The sequence below is a fragment of the Myotis nattereri genome (assembly GCF_964212035.1).
Source record: "Myotis nattereri genome assembly, chromosome: 12".
Taxonomy (NCBI): Eukaryota; Metazoa; Chordata; class Mammalia; order Chiroptera; family Vespertilionidae; genus Myotis; species Myotis nattereri.
This window is the reverse complement of record NC_138087.1, coordinates 75,900,116-75,916,323: the sequence shown is the minus strand read 5'-3', so window position 1 is coordinate 75,916,323 and position 16,208 is coordinate 75,900,116. Positions and strand designations below refer to the sequence as shown.

General features: G+C 47.8%; 1 protein-coding gene across 2 annotated transcripts in view; it reads right to left on the bottom strand.

Annotated features, from left to right (window-relative positions):
* Positions 1-8,629: 8,629 nt before the first annotated feature.
* Positions 8,630-16,208, bottom strand: part of PBX3 (PBX homeobox 3) — a 198,021-nt gene continuing 190,442 nt past the window's right edge. Inside the window, exons 6-9 of one of the 2 annotated variants that reach the window (XM_081103609.1) lie at positions 14,943-15,108; positions 13,647-13,759; positions 12,765-12,854; positions 8,630-10,163 (exon numbers count right to left, since the gene is read on the bottom strand). In XM_081103609.1, the coding sequence (XP_080959735.1) occupies positions 10,071-10,163; positions 12,765-12,854; positions 13,647-13,759; positions 14,943-15,108 (462 nt within the window). In that variant the 3' untranslated portion in view covers positions 8,630-10,070. The remainder of the gene's footprint in view (positions 10,164-12,764; positions 12,855-13,646; positions 13,760-14,942; positions 15,109-16,208) is intronic. The other variant, XM_081103610.1, reaches the window with a different exon arrangement.

The window sequence follows — 16,208 nt, the reverse complement described above, 5'->3', positions numbered from 1 at the left end:
GGTCCTTCTCGCCACCGCGCTGCACACTTGACACTGTCTCCCAGCAATCCCCGCCGGTCAGCAGCATGCAAGACTGTGGGGGGATCAGCTGCAGGACCGGCTATGGGTAGATGGATCAGAGGGACTTCCACTCCCCTTCCCTCCCCACCCCACACAGGCCCGGAGAGCGGCTCCAGCTGATTTGGGCAGGGGTGGGCAGGAGGGACGCGGCCCCAGGTAGCAGACAGCCCCTACCCCACCCCTTGGGTCTGGTTCAGGCCTCAACTCCGTTGCAGGCCCCTCACACCACCAAGAAGCCGGGGCCAGCCCCTCCTTGCCCAGGGCAGAGGCCACACAGCCACCCTTGCCTCAGAGCCCGCACACGGCCACCTCTTCGTGTCTTCCAGGGACATTCCTGCCTGAGCGGTCATCTGCCTGTCGGTCTTATTCACCCCCATCCCCATCAAAGCGTCTGCTGCCCCCAGTTCTGGAAACTACCCTGGCCCGGGCAGAAGGCAGAGAGCTGCATGGTGGGACCCCAGAGCTAGGGTCTGGTCCCCATGGGCTCCCATCCAGACCTGAGTCAGGCGATCACCCCAGGCCGCCTTGGACACACCGTATGCCCATGGCCGTCACCTGGGCTGAGTGTGGGAATTAAATGTCCGTTCCCGGCTTCACCCACCAACGCAAACAGAATTGCGGGGCGGTTCCAACATGTGGCCAAGCCCCTGTACCCCCACACACTCCTCTCCTTCCTCGCTGCCACCACTGCCTACTTCAGACCCCACCCTTCTCTCCAGGACCAGGAGGTCTCCCAGCCTCTATCCCGCCCCCTCTGGCCCACCCTCCCACATCTGCCCAAGTCCCCCTGATTGTTACTCTCCTGCTTCCACCTCTGTGGCTCCCATGACCCTCCTGAGAAAGGCCCCCTTCGGGCTCAGCCTCCCTGAGGCCTGGAGAGGACCAGGGACTGAAGGCGGCCATGCAGGGCGCCACCTGCAGGACAGAGCCAGACCAGCACCCCTCACTCCACCGCCGGTTCGAACCCAGGGAACCTTCACCCTCTGGCTTCATCCCTGGGCTCAGAGCCTGGCTCCAGAGCTATCCTCCCACCTGGGCCAAGTGGAGTGGGGAGAAGGGGGAGGTTTGCCCGGGGGGGAGGGGGGCGGCGGGGGTATGCAGCCTGAGGACCCTGAACAGCACTTGGCTCCTCTGTCCATTTCAACAAGACACAGAGCAAAACTGCTAACAGCGGTGATGAATGCTCCCCTGAAGGAGGTGCCTGGGGTGCCCCAGCCACTCTGAATTAGGAGCGCCGGTTAATTAGCACCTACTGTATGCAAGACCCTAGGTCCCAGCAATGCATGAGCAAGACCTCATGCAATTCTCACACAGCCCTGTGAAGTACCATCCCCATTTTACAGATGGGGAAGCTGAGGCTCAGAGAGGGGAGGGTGACTAGGCAGGGCACAGAGGATTTTTTAGGGCAGTGGAAGTATTCTGAATGATGCTACAACAGTGGCTACAGGTTATTACACATTTGTCCAAGCCCAGAAGGCACAACGCCAAGAGTGAACCTTGAAGTAAACTATGGACTTTGGGTGATAATGACGTGTCGATGTAGATTCATCAATGGCAACCAAAGTACCATTGAGCTACAAGGTATCAAAGGGGGGAGGCTGTGCATGTGTCGGGAAGGGGTATATGGGCACTCTGTGTACTTTCTGCTCGATTTTGCTCTAAAACTACTCTAAAAAAATTAAATTCAATAATTTTTAAAAAGCCAGGAAGAAGGCGGGAGCAGAAAGGAAGAGAGGGCTGCCTGACCTCACAGCCCCAGGGCGGGGGCCTTGTTTCCCACCTGGAGGGGCCTCTGTTGGGAAAGGCCAGGCCCCCAGCGGACGCAGATGGAGAAAGTTTCGACAAAGGGGAATCTGGAGTTTTAATGTGGAGGGACCTGGTCCGATGAGGGGGAGCCTGAGCATTTTGATGGAGAAAATGATGCAACTTGATTGAAAGGCATTAAAGAAGCAGATCTGAGGAAGTGAAGATAGAGATCTTGTTCATGCACTAAAAGACTCAATTTTTTAAAGGTATCAGTTCTCCTGATGGGACCCAATCAAAATCACAACAGAATGTTTTCATGGCACTGGACGTGCTGATTCTAAAGTTTATACGGAAATACAGGTTGTCCCCCCCAAAATGTATGCCCACTTTGAATGATTATAAAGTCAGTGTTTATTAACATACAGTTTGTTTTCAACATGTAAAAGGAATCTACAGAAATGAACCATTTCTTTTGTCAGTGCCTGCTTTTACACTGATGACCGTTCTGGTCCAGGCACTGCTGGTAACACAGAGCAATGGCATCACCAACAGCAAGAATCATTTTGCTCGGTATCTGTGTGCCCTCAATTTGCTGACTGTTGCCAGTGTTGTACTGTAAGCTTTATCTGTTATGTATCCCCCTGTGCGCCCCAGGTCCTGGTGGAGGGATCGCTCAGGCAGGTGTGGGGGAGGAGAGGGACAGCAACCACTCACCCTTGGTAACCGGCCTGGCGCCCGGCACAGTGTAGACGCTCAATAAACAACTGAACATTGAACCAGACAGTTGAGATCCATTCAGATTGCATGCCCTCAGCCATCTGGACTGACATGCATGTATTTCGGTGGACACACACTTACAATCACACATGTGTGCACCCTGCGCATGCACACGTCATACCCACCTGCACACACAGTCCCCATGTATGGGCCACTCCAGCCAGCATTCTCACGCCCATGAAGGCCGCCTCCTGCACCAAGCTCATTTGTTTTGATTTATGAATGCTACAGAAAGGAACCTGAGCATCTTCCTGGGGATTCTGTGATCCTGATACAGGCCCCCCGATATTGCTCTTCTCTCCTGGTTACCTGAAATTAGCAGAGTAATTCGGGATCTGCATCTTTATTTAAAAGAAAAAACTGTAGATGCAGAATTATAAAAATTTAATATGCTCCCAGGAAAATGAAAAATGAGAGGTGGTGATCTCGTCTAACACTTTCAAATGTGTTTATTAATTCATGTTTTAAATCATAAGTTTCATTCGGTGAGAGCCATGCGCAGCAATAAGCCCGTTTTAAAATATTAATGAATAAACAATATTTCTCTATTGAAATATAACATGCTTCTTTGAACAATGGACCACCAGTAATAAATCAAAACCAGGAGAAAATTGCATTTCATATTTAATACAAGTTGAACTCTGCCTTTTTATAAATGATATCTTTTTTGTTTAATTGGCGTCAGTTCAGATCTAGCAGATTGCTAATAAAATTCTGGATTTCCATATTTAATGATGCGTACACTTTCTGCTGAAATTTTACCAAGAAAAAAGAATCAGCCTTTTATTATCTCCTTAGATGGTGGTGAGAGGTGAATCCGAGGCCTCAGTCCTGCCTCAGGGCCTGGAGTAGGTGGACCACAGAGGCTGAGCCACTCCCAGGACTCTTACTTGTCACCTGACACCCGTGGCTGCCCCACTGCTGGCCAGAAGTAATCATTCTGGCCAGAGGGGCCAGAGACCGGGAGTCCCATTGTGATCTGGGACACCGTGTAGCAATAGCAGTGAGAGCAGAACCCAGCCATCCCACGGGCCAGGCACCACGCGCACAGCAGCTCACTTAATCTTTACGGCATCCCTATGAGGAAGGGAGGAACAAAGTTCCCATTTTACAGATGAGAAAACTGACGCCACAGGGGGAGGAGGGGACATGCCCGAGGTCACACACAGCTGGGAAGTGGCAGAACTTGACCTGACTCCAAAGTCCTAGCTCTTCACACTGTTTTATCAACAGGAGCTGGCGTTGGAGAGCAAGTCACACTCCAGGGCCAGTCATGGACTAATGGGGAATGAGAGCAGCCAACCAGGCACTTACTACATGCAGCCACTTTAACTCTACCTACTTGCTGGGTCCCCTCTACAATGCTGGGGGCTGGTGCTTGACAGTTAAGGAAACTGAGGCAGAGGGAGGTTACATGACTTGCCCAAGGACACACAGTCGGTATGAGGCAGAAACGGGCTCCCCCTCGGGCATCCTCACTCGGGAGCCCACTTTCATGAGTGCTGGGCTATGGTGAGCCCCTGGGCATCGTATCGTCTATGCGATGGGGCTGGTGTCCACTTGCCCGGAGGCGTGGCTCCTGGCAGTGCACCTGGTGGGGCCCAGCTGGAAGCAGGACCCACGCACTGGGGCTAAGTCTGTGACGCTGAGTAATCAGCTGAGGGATGGTCAGGCGTATAGTCTGTGGGGCTGGGTCCCCCGGCTCAGCAGGGACCGGTTGCAAACCGCTCATTGGCTGAAGTGCCTGTGGGCACAACAGCCTTCCTCAGGGTCCCACACCAGGGTCCCTGATGAGGAGGGGCTGCCACTGTCCCCTTCCTGCTCGGGTCCCACCTCCGGCTCACCAATAGTGAGGCTGTCCAGCGTGATTAAGAAAGAGACACTTTGACAAAGGGCACAAAGAGTTAAAAATGTGGGTTTGGGCTTCAGGAACACCCAAATCATATTTGTATTTGGCCAAGTGGCTTCAGTTTCCTCATCTGCCCATAGAGATGATAATAGAACCTTCCCATGAGGCTGCTGGGAGGGTTTGGAGACCTGGGAAGGGAGAGAGCTAGGATCCACGGCTCTGCCTTCTGTTCGCCATGCTCTCCGGGCTTTGCACATGCCCTTCCCTTGTCTGGGCCACCCTTCCCTGTGCCCCGGCCCCCACCCAACTCAGTTCTCCTCCTCCCACTCCTCCTCCTCCTCCTCCTCCTCCTCCTCCTCCTCCTCCTCCCCCTCCTCTTCCTCCTCCTCCTCCAGGTCTCTGAGTGGTTTCCCATAGTCCGGTTTTCACTGTACCCGAGGTAAAGGCAGGGCCTGACTCCGTTGGAGGGCACAGTGGTCTGGGCTCGGCCTTAGAGGACAGCCGTTCGCCAGGGAGGTGGGGTACACAGATGATGTTCCAAGAAGAAGTGAGGAAACAGGCTCAGAGAGGTTAAATCCCTCACCCTAGGTCACACAGCTGGTAGGAAGCAGGGCCAGGATTCAAATCCATGCCTGGACGCGAGATCTGCTTGCACCCCCAAGTGGGTGGTGTGGGCAATGGGCTAAGGGGCCAGGGGCCAGGGGCCAGGGCTGGACAGAACCTGGGAAAGGCACCCTCAGGGGCACAGACAGAACTCTACCCAAAATAATGTGCACGCAGGGAGCATGCCCAGGCCCTGTGCTCAGCTCTTCTCGTGCATCGCGATGGCCACTGCCCAGGTCTGTCAACACTACGGTGCCAGGCCCAGCCGGGTGCACGGCTCTTCCTGTCTCCCATCCCCAACCCTGTGATCCACAGACAGAACCACCAGATCTGTGACACGCGCCCGGTACACACCACAGGACACCCACTCCTGCGGCCCAGGCAGCAGAGGCAGAGGCGGGAGAGAGGCGAGCGCTGAGAGGCGGTCACCCCGTCCCAGAAGGGACCTCACACTGGAGGCTGGATGGCTCCAGTCCACAGACGCCTCTCTCCATCCCACTGAGAGTGGCTGCTGGCAGGTGTCCCCTGGGGCCTTCACGGGGCAAACTCCAGCTGCGGGAGATGACGGACAGGCAGTGTCAACGCTGAGCCTCAGCGCTCCCCTCTGAAATGGGGTGACAAATCACCTGTCCCGGGGGTGCCGCCAACATTAAATAAGGGAACGTACAGGAAGGGCCTGGCCAAGGGCTGACCCAGAGATGCTCAGCATCAACTTCTCATGGCACAACACACATACGACACCTAAAACACGACCCCTCCTGGGAGACGTACCCCCGCGTCACTTTCCCGCACAGGAAGGGGCTGCTCTAGAAGGGCAGTCGCCAGGGGTCCGCGGACCACAGGTAGGCGACCGCTGCTCGAGAACACGGCCCCTCCCACCACCACTCAGGCTGGGAACGGCAGGAGGCAGCTGCTCAGCTCAGTTCAGGGGCCAGAGGTTCTAACCTGCAAGGACCACCTGCAAGGCCACCTGGTCCACGACAGAGGTTCCCACCCTGCTCGTGTACCTACTCGGAGTGGAAGGCTGACACCTGCCCAACGGGAGGAGCTGCTCAGGCACCCGGCTCCGATGAGCACACCTGTGCCCTGTGCGTCCATGTGGACAGGCCCCTTAGCCTGTGATTGGATGTCTCAGGTGGTCTCCTACTGTTATTTTCTTTGACCTTGAGAATGAGTTGTGAGATCCCCCCTTCTTGTCTCGGGGTCCAGCAACCCACCAGCCTTTTTCTAATACCCTGACCAAGCATTTGCTTTCTGAACAAGGGCTGCAGCCTGATTTCATTCATCTCTGGGTCTAACCCACTGATGGACCCAGAAAAGGTACCTGGTGAAAATCTATCAAGTCAACACATTTCATCCAATTTGGAGTGAGGCATAAGAACCTGGGGGCTCATGCTGCACCCCAGTTCCCTCATGTATGAAGTGAGGATGCTTCTGCCCTCCCCCAACTCCACGAGCAAGGGGACACATATGCCCACTCTGTTTTTATTTAGGCCTCCCCAGGACAAAGCCTTCACCTCCCACCCCAAGGGTTGCCGGTCAAGGTGTAAATCTCCAACAAACATGGTATATGCTTCTCTCAACAGACCTGAGGTCAACCCTGAGACGGTCCTTAGGAAGTTAAAGAAGACATATTTGTGCCGAAACCGGTTTGGCTCAGTGAATAGAGCGTTGGCCTGTGGACTGAGGGGTCCCGGGTTCGATTCCGGTCAAGGGCATGTACCTGGGTTGCGGGCATGTCCCCAGAGGGAAATGTGCAGGAGGCAGCTGATCAATGTTTCTAACTATCTCTCTCCCTTCCTCTCTGTAAAAAATCAATAAAATATATTAAAAAAAAAAAAAGACGACATATTTGTGTGTGCATGTGTGCCCGGTGTCCACGGGGTATTTTTGCAAAACCACACAGCACAGAGGCGGTTTTATGTGAAAGATAAGAAAGGCTGACCCATACACTAATTGAATCATGCAAATAACTACTTAGCCCTGCGAGAGGCTCCTGCAGGCAGGCTGAGCCCGCGCGAGGGAGGATGGCTTCGGAGGGCCATCTATTTTATAAAGTTGACTCTCACAGCATAACTGGCTCAAGATTAATGGGAATGGTGGCCCTACACCCTGTTTTGCCTGGTTCCACCAACTGAAACAGTAAAACAGTTGTATTTATCATAGACAATTGGCTGCAACTGATTAACATTAATTTGATTTCCTGTGAGTCAATTTCCTTGAGATATATAGTAAACAGGCCAATTACCTGCTATTGACTTCTTTTATTATAAAGATTTGGATATCAGCGACAGATGTGTATGTATGTATGTGAAATTTCTAACCATTTGAATAAAACAAAAACAATGCTTAATCTAGTTAAAGGATGTCTAGTTGGTCTTACATTTTACAAGTTTCGAGTTTTTTAAAAGCTATGTTAAGGCCCTAGCCCAGGGGTCCTCAAACTACAGCCCGTGGGCCACATGCAAATACAAATATTGTATTTGTTCCCGTTTTGTTTTTTTACTTCAAAATAAGATATGTGCAGTGTGCATAGGAATTTGTTCATAGTTTCTTTTTAAACTATAGTCCGGCCCTCCAACGGTCTGAGGGACAGTGAACTGGCCCCGTTTAAAAAGTTTGAGGACCCCTGCCCTAGCCAGATAGTTCAATTGGTTAGAGCAGCGGTTCTCAACCTGTGGGTCGCGACCCCTTTGGCGGTCGAACAACCCTTTCAGATATTTACATTACAATTCATCACAGTAGCAACATTACAGTTATGAAGTAGCAACGAAAATAATGTTATGGTTGGGTCACAACATGAGGAACTGTATTTAAAGGGCCAGAAGGTTGAGAACCACTGGGTTAGAGCATCATCCCTATACGTCCAGGTTGCAGGTTCGATCAACCAATGAATGCATAAGCAAATGGACAACAAATAAATGTTTCTCTCTCTCTCCAATTAAAAATGTGTTAAGTTGCAGGTTTTATATATATACACACACACATATATATATATATATATATATATATATATATATATTTATATATTTATATATTTAATGGCATCTGAGGGTTACTCTTTCTAGACAAACTTTTGCTTGTTCTTAACTGGTGTCTCACAGAAGTTACGAAAGTGAAGAAATGAGCGTGACAAGACTGGCTATTTTTAAAAAGTTACAACAAAGGTTTTTCCATTTAGCTAGCGAGTGCCAACTGCATCATTAGGTCAGGATGGAGAGTGTAAGTTCCAAGGGTAGACACCCAGGTTCAAACATAGCCCCTTGTTGTCCGAGGTGTGTGGCCGATGGCATTTGCTTAGCTAGCCTCTATGAGCTTTAGTTTCCTAATCTATGAAAATGCAAGTATTCCTTGAGGCATGCTCAGAGCACAAGGATCAGGAGGACAGGGAACAGCGGCTGGCAACTAGCCAGGAGCCTGCACACAGAGCTGTCAGTTGGTAGGGGCTGTTCCATCCTCCCAACACCACCGTCACCTCAAAGTCCCCCTCTCACAGGCCACACACCTGCGCACCCAGGCCTGCCTTGGGCAGGCTCTCCCCTGGGTCTGTATTGGCTGGTTCACATGGTGGTGTAAGAAACGGCATCAACATTTAATCATGAAAGCAAAAAGTTTATTCATGTTTGAAACTACATATAACTACCACGAGGAAGACTTTTTCAATCCAGGGTGTAATCCAGTTAGAAAGGAACACGAAACGCTTTTAATACATTAGAATCACCGCCACAAATTATTTTCATGACTCAATCAGTTTCAGAATCGCATACAATACAAAAAGAGAGAAAGGAGAGGGGCCCCATCACACAGGGTGAAATATACAGTACTGAATACTGAAATCCGAATGCATCACAATTAGTCGCCGCTTTTTTTTTTTTTTTTGCATGAATTAGTAACAAGATGAAGAACATTCAAAATGTTTCTCAGTATTTACAACAGTTTTACTGATTCTGTGTTAAAGACCCAATGTTTCCACCCTCGGTTTTTTAAAAGTTGCAAATGCAACCCTGATTTTTCTTTTAAAAGATTACAATGTACATTACATTTTATGAAGGGAAACAAAGAGTTAATTACAAGATGCAAAAAGATAAGAAAGAGACAAACTACAGCGTGAGTATTGTTCAGAGGTAGTAAGTGAGCACTCTAAGCTACAGAACATGTTGAAATTCTATTGGTTTGTATGAGTTCGCATGAGGTAATAAAGCTGTGTTTTGATTGGTGAGATGTATAAATATTCTTTTGCTACACTATATACAACACTCCAGAGAGCAGAGCCTTGGTCAATGCCCAGAGGACGTAGCAAACCTTGACAAGTCTGTGCAGCACCCAGCGCACATCGTAAAACCCAGATGGATCTCATGTTCACCTCCATCAGCAGCAAGTACCTTCATCTCCCAGAACAGTCTGGATCCATAATTTAATTACCAAGCAGACTCTGGGCACTGGTGCTTTGAGAGAGAGAAAAGATGCCACCAGTCTCTGATCTAATTATAACATAAGAGATCGCAACAAAATGTGATGAAGAAGAGTCTTAAGCACAACCATCATTAACAGAGAGAGCCAAACAGCTCCTTTATTCCAACTCCTTTAGCAATATGAACGAGAGACAAGCAAAGTCTGCGATGGAAACACGCGAGAAGTTCAATTTAGGTGAGGTGAGTCTTTGCATCTGCTTTAACCATTGAGGTTTAGCATACATTGTACTTTTTTACCCTTAAGGCCAAAGTACTTGGCAACTGTGAAACCATTAATGTAAAATATTGATAATAAATTATGATAAAATAGCTACAGGACTGTCAACAATGTTTAATCTTGGCCTAATTGGATAAAGTGCTTTTTTTTTTTTAAACATTGTGTGTTTTTAAGTATAAATACAAATGATTATGATTCTTTAAAAAACAGATGACCAAGTTCTCTAATAAGACAAGGTTTTACAGTAAAGCTGTAGATGGTGGGCCACAAAACTGCTTTCCTTCTCCTCCTATTGCTCTGAATGCACTAGCGAGGCATGTCAGCTCAGGGAAAGTGTTGCCAGAGATTAGTTAGAGGTATCAGAGTGCACACTTCCTGGGCCTTCTGTAGGAGAAGTCACAGAAGATGGAGTTGTTGCGTCCTGCCAGCCTCCATTAGCCTGAAAGGAGAAACACAGTTCAACGGGTACACGTCTACATATTAATTCTACTCCCCGATTTAAAATACCAGATGACAACATGAGAGCAAAGATGCATTAGCGAAATGTATTTTCTAAACCCACTTTGGCAGCACTTTGAAGCATGTGTTAAAGTGGGATTAAATGCATGTAAAACAAATCCATCCCACCAAGTAAAGACTTGGCAATAAATCAGCACACTGAGGGAGGGCTCTGCCAGTCTGAAGCTGGCACCAACCTCAGCCTGTGATTTGCTGGTAAAGAGGAGGTGACTAGAAAAGAAATCTTTTAAGAAGGGAGCAGTAGAGAAGTCAGGGCAATGCCTCAGCAAGACCTTGGGTCCATGGAGTACAAACTTCAGCCTGGCTTAATCCTCGTCTCTATTGAGAAGAACTGCCCGCCCTTTTTCACACAGGCTGACAGTCAGCTACTGTAATCCCGGGAAAATGAAGGCCAGGCCTTCCCTCCAAAGAGGATCCTCCAGAACGAAAACGCATGAACTGTGGAGGGGCACACACTATTCAAATCTGCATTCCAATTATCGCTAACGGGAGCTCCTATCTGGGATGTTGCTACCGCTTTCCACAAGCCACTGGGCCTTCCTGCCTCAGGTCTGCATCAGCAGTAACAGTACTCAGAAACAAATTTGCCTCATGTCTTGGCCTATCGAGGCAATTGCTGAAATCAATGTCTGATCAGATTTCTGCTGTGGCAGACAGCTTGTCGCTACATATTTCTATGTCAGTCAAGAGGGAGGTGCAGGGCTTGTGAGTTGGGGAACACTGAGTGGAAGTGACGGGGCAGGCCTTTCTGGAGAGAAGGCGAGGGCGAGCTGGCTGACACCCAGCGCCCGCGGCTCAGAGGGGCCTCATGCGAGGCTGCCCCAGGTCCGGACCTCCCACACCCATGTCAGTGTGGCCATGAGGTTCCCCGGTCCTCCTGCATCCCTCACATCCATCTGCAACTTCTGAGAGGCCACCCAAAATGTCTTCCTTTAGGCCTGTGTCAGCAGGCTTCTGAGAACTCTCTAGATTCCCTGTGCAGCCTGGTGCTGGCTGCTAGATGAGCCGTGTGCTGGGAATTCTTCCTTCTCCCGTGATCGCTGTTCTTGGAGAACTCCCTTTCCTCCCTAGGATCACCCACAGAGATGACCAGAGCCAAAGGGAAAGGGATATTCAGGTTTGAGGCGTTCAGGTTAGGAAAAAAACCAGAGTCAGCAGTGTATTTCAAAGCCTCAGTAGTGCAGGGCGGATGCTGACATGCTTATGTGTATTTGTGTGGACGCTAAGAAATCCTCTTCTCTATCTAAAAGGTATGCTATGAGAGTTTTCACCCTCAGGTATGAAAATCTACTTAGAAAAAGAAAGACTCTTATGCAGATACAAGTCTGAAGACATTCCATCTGAAGTAAACATCATTCCTCTTTTATCCAAATTTATAAACAACAAATGTACAATATTTTTACCCAGCCTGGCAGCTGGAGGAGAGGTTGTCAGCAAGCATTCTTTTTTTTCAAAATAAATTAATCCTTACTCTGGTGGTTTGAGATTATGCACTGTATTATACAGCAGCGCCTTATCAAGCCTCATCAGTGAAGATGGAATTCATGTCTGTAAAACGCTGCAGGCAATCACAGTTTCATATTTTATCATGTTGATAAGGATATCGCACATTCTCTGAAGCATTTCAAAACACTTAAATGAAAAAGGAGAAATGCAACTAAAAGGCTTTTTATATGGTTTGTTGTGGGTTATTATGAGTTATTTATAAACCCAAAAAGAAAGATTTGACATTTCAAATGTAAAAGATTTGAGTATTTAATGGTCCTTTTTCCCCGTTACAATTGAACATCCTCAATCACTTTTTAAATCATTAATATTTTACTCTCATAGCAAGTCAAGGCCCTAAAAAGGGAGAATTGTGTCCATTTTCTTCCTGACTCTACCACCATGTGATGGGTGGTTCATTTCCTCCCTAAATCTGGAATCCCAGCTCCACCCTGATGACCTAATCCCCCCCACCTCCCCAACCCCCCACCCCATTTTCCATCCATGTCGGGGGGGGGGGGGGGGAGTTAAGCTGAATTGGCTACGAAAGTTCAAATCAGTTCCTCCATAATTAAAACCTGAGAGGCAGTGTGTCTTCCATGCTGACAGCACAGCAAACTGCTCTGAAGAGCAGAATCCTTTGTGTAGCCTTTGTTGATCTTTTGGGCCCTCCAAGGCTGTCCCCTTCGCCTGAGCTGTGTGGGGGAATTTTTCCTGCTGCTCGATTCTCAGATAAATGACCTGTTCTTCACCTTTTTCCTGGACCCACACGGCAGAGGCAGTAGGAGATGGCACCTTGATGGACAGGTGTTTTAGCCCCTATTGATGATGCACTCTCGACATCTGTGAGGACTTCTAAGGGCATGTAAGCAACAAGTGTTTAAATTCATAAAATAAGAGGGTAGTGAAGACGCTGCCTTCCCTACCTGCCCACAGATGAGAAGCCAAGTCAAATGGCCATTAATTTATTTATTAGTCGCCATTTACCTGACACTATTTCTACAGCTCTTCACATGTGGTTCCCCAGAGTACTCACATTTAAATTATGTGGACTGTACAGTGAATTTCCTCCAAGGCCATCACTGTAGCCTCCCGTCTGATTGATAACATGACGGAGGGTATCCACCTAGAAGTGAGACGAAACAAAATTCATCATCACAAATCTATTAAAACATCATCACTTACAAAAGGAAACAATTTAAATTATGTGTGCCACGTGGGTTTAGCATCTTCAATGAAAGACAAATTATCAATCAAACGTGACTGGCAGAATTTCAACCATTCTTTGCACGTTTAAACTCACACATCTTTTATGCCAGAAACAGTAATGTCTTCATGGCAATGCAAACTTTCCATCTACACCGACCAAATGTGTGTGGTGGCTGTGGGTGAAATCTACTTTAAATGTGTATACTGATCTCTCTCTCACACACACATATACACGCACATGCATGCGCACGCACATACACACACACACACACACCTATGTGCATAAAAACTGTTCTCAATAGGATGAGAAAAAAGTTGAACCTGGAATATATTTTAAGAACTTAGGTTTTTATATTCTGACTTAAAAAAACACAGACATGAAACAGTAATCTATTTGTAAATCATACACTCACTGGTACACACAATTTTTCTGGTCTATTTTGGTACAAAATAAGATGCCCCTAACCCCTCTCCATGAGCTCAAGCCAGAGCCGAATGCATTCACAAAGTTGATCAAGTTTGAATCATCAAAAGTCGCTGTTCGCTTGACTTCTCGTTAAATTAAATGTGGGGCTGATGGGTCACGTCTGGAAGCACCCAGCCCAGGTCCTGCACAGATGTGCAGGCCACTTCCACGGGGTGAGAGCAAGGAGTTTTGAGCCCAAACCCTACCCTGCCAGAAAGGCCCCAGGCGGGGCATTTCTCCTACCTGTGATTGCACATTGGCTCCGACTTGGGACCCTTGGTAAGAATCCCCATTCAGACTCTGCATGTTCATGAACATGTCCCCAGAATTTGGGAGGTTAAAAGAACCAGAAGAACCTGGAAAGGAAAGAGTTAAGTGGCTGAATAACAGAGAGCTACACACAACCCTCACAGACCTAGAGGCGGGAAAGGAGGACAGGCACAGGAGGGAAAGGTCTGCACAACATGAAGCATTTCCGGGCTAAGAGGATGGAGAGTAACGGCAAAGAGCTAAGTCCCGAGTCACGTTACAGCTAGGAGAGCCCTACCAATGGGGAAGCTCAATAAGAAACAAAGAGAAAATCAAAACAAACAGAAAACACCCAGTAGCTGGCCTGGCACCATCCCGTTTTAGCTCCAGGATCTGGTCACTAATACGCTCTCACCATCATTCCCTCCATGGTGGACAACTACCCAGAGAAGAAACATTTTTCTGAAGCTCGTTCTAAGCCATAATTCTACCTAACTTCCATCTGTTTTCAGGTTCCATTAAAAACCCCGGGGGGCGGGGGGAAGAGAGAAAGACCACAAAACAAACAGAAAACTCCCCCATTTCTGAATTTTTAAAGATATATATTAATAATATGAATTGCTTCTCAAGTCTATCTGTTTGGACTAGCTGCACAACTTTCATTGTCACTCAAGTTCCCTGTAATTTTAAGATGTTTCTAATTCCATCACAAATGTCACATAAAATTTAGGTATGAGGAGCCAAGATATTGCACCCATGTATTAAGTCCCATATCCCTCACAGCTAACCACCCACCAATCCTAGCAAGCCAGCACAGGTGCTGAGGAAATGCTAAGAAGGGCAGCAGACAAGTCTGTGACCGCATTAGGTAGAAAGCAGGACTGTACTTCACTCCAACATTCTAGCCTCATTGCACAGCAACAGATAAATGTCCCACTTCTGCTATTTCATTCTCTGACAGGCACTATTGACCTTAAAATGATATAAGAATATAGTTAAAGTAATCATTAGTGGTGGCACTTTGCCTAATCTGCTGAATTAAAAACCACTACAAAGTGTGAAAGTTCCAAAACCTACCAGTAGCGAGTGAACTCACTGTAACAGTAGGTTTCTACAGGCTCTGGCCATTCAGTCATTCCCCATCCCAGGAGCAAGCCTGCATTTTTACACAATTCTTCCTTTATAAAGCCACCGTGCCCTCAGTAGGGCTCCTACTTCCTGACCTGTGGGACAGGGCTTTGTGGCCTAAGGCTGCCTGGGCTGAGCAGGGAGTGAGCGCCCAGTACGCACCAGAATTTGGCGTGGTGGGCGAATTGGTCTGGTTGTTCTGCACAGCTGCGGCCACTGCGTGTGCGGCTGTCACGGCTGTCTTTGCAGCGTAGAGGTTGGCTTCTTCCTGAAACTTGCCAATATTCTTCTTGTACCTGATTCGTTTGTTGCCAAACCAGTTGGATACCTACAAATCACAGGGTCATGAGTGAGGAGAAGAGAGGTCAGAGGGGGGAAAAGTCAAACTTATAGTAACTGTTGGACACCAAGGGGATCCCTTGGGAGACACTCAATTCTGAGCCTGAAATCATACCCTGTGGATAATGCATAATGGTTTTGGGGGTTCACTTTCTCTTTTTCAAATCTCTCAACACTCTTGGAATGATACTGCTTCTTGGAGTTAGCCACAGCAACACTAAAATGGCTGTAAGCACTGTTTGTTCATAAAAGAATACTCAATTGGTGTATACCTATTAGTATATAAGTGATCAGTCCCCCCCTAAAAGTAGCTGAAAGCTAAAAGAAACATTTGTTAAGTTAGGTAAAAAAATAAGAAATAATTGAGAAAGAATGGCTATTCTTTCTGGGTCTGGGACAATTTTGGCAGCTGTACAGTAGAATCATGTTTGGTTTGCTGAAAAGAGTAACATCAATTAGTAATGGATGAAAAATCCCTTTGTCTCCTGCCTTAGAAGACACGTCTGTCTGCCAACAGAACTGCTTGAGCTCTGCCAGTTAACAAGGGAGAGGGTCACAACTTGAAAACTCAAATGACTGCAGTAAAGTCAAATGCAAATACACAGGAGCGGCTCTGATTCCATCCAGTGGACTATCCTTTTGCAAACTACTTACAATGCTTCATACCAGGGCACATGGGAGAGATTTCTAAAGAGGATTTTGTCAACAAGCAGAGGCCAGCACATCTCACTGACAGCAAAACTTCAGCCCAAGTTATGGCTCAGTTACAATATGTGTTCAGGCTCTTATAGCTGAGCTATATAAAGAAGCTAAAACCCACACAGCAATTTATAAGAAGGTACCAACTGCTACATAAAAGGCTCTGACCTCTCTTGTTAAAGTAACAGTTAAAAAAATACTTTTCAATAATTTTTTAATATGTCAAAGGGGCATGTTGCTATGGTATCAGGCTGGTGAGTCACTGTTTTATCCTGAACAGCTATTCAGGGCCCTGAGGAAAAAGGAGTGGTATGAGCCCTCCAATCCAATTTATGCCAACAGGCAGGCTTGTTCACCATCTTTGCCAAGTCTTTAATTGCTTGGGAAAAG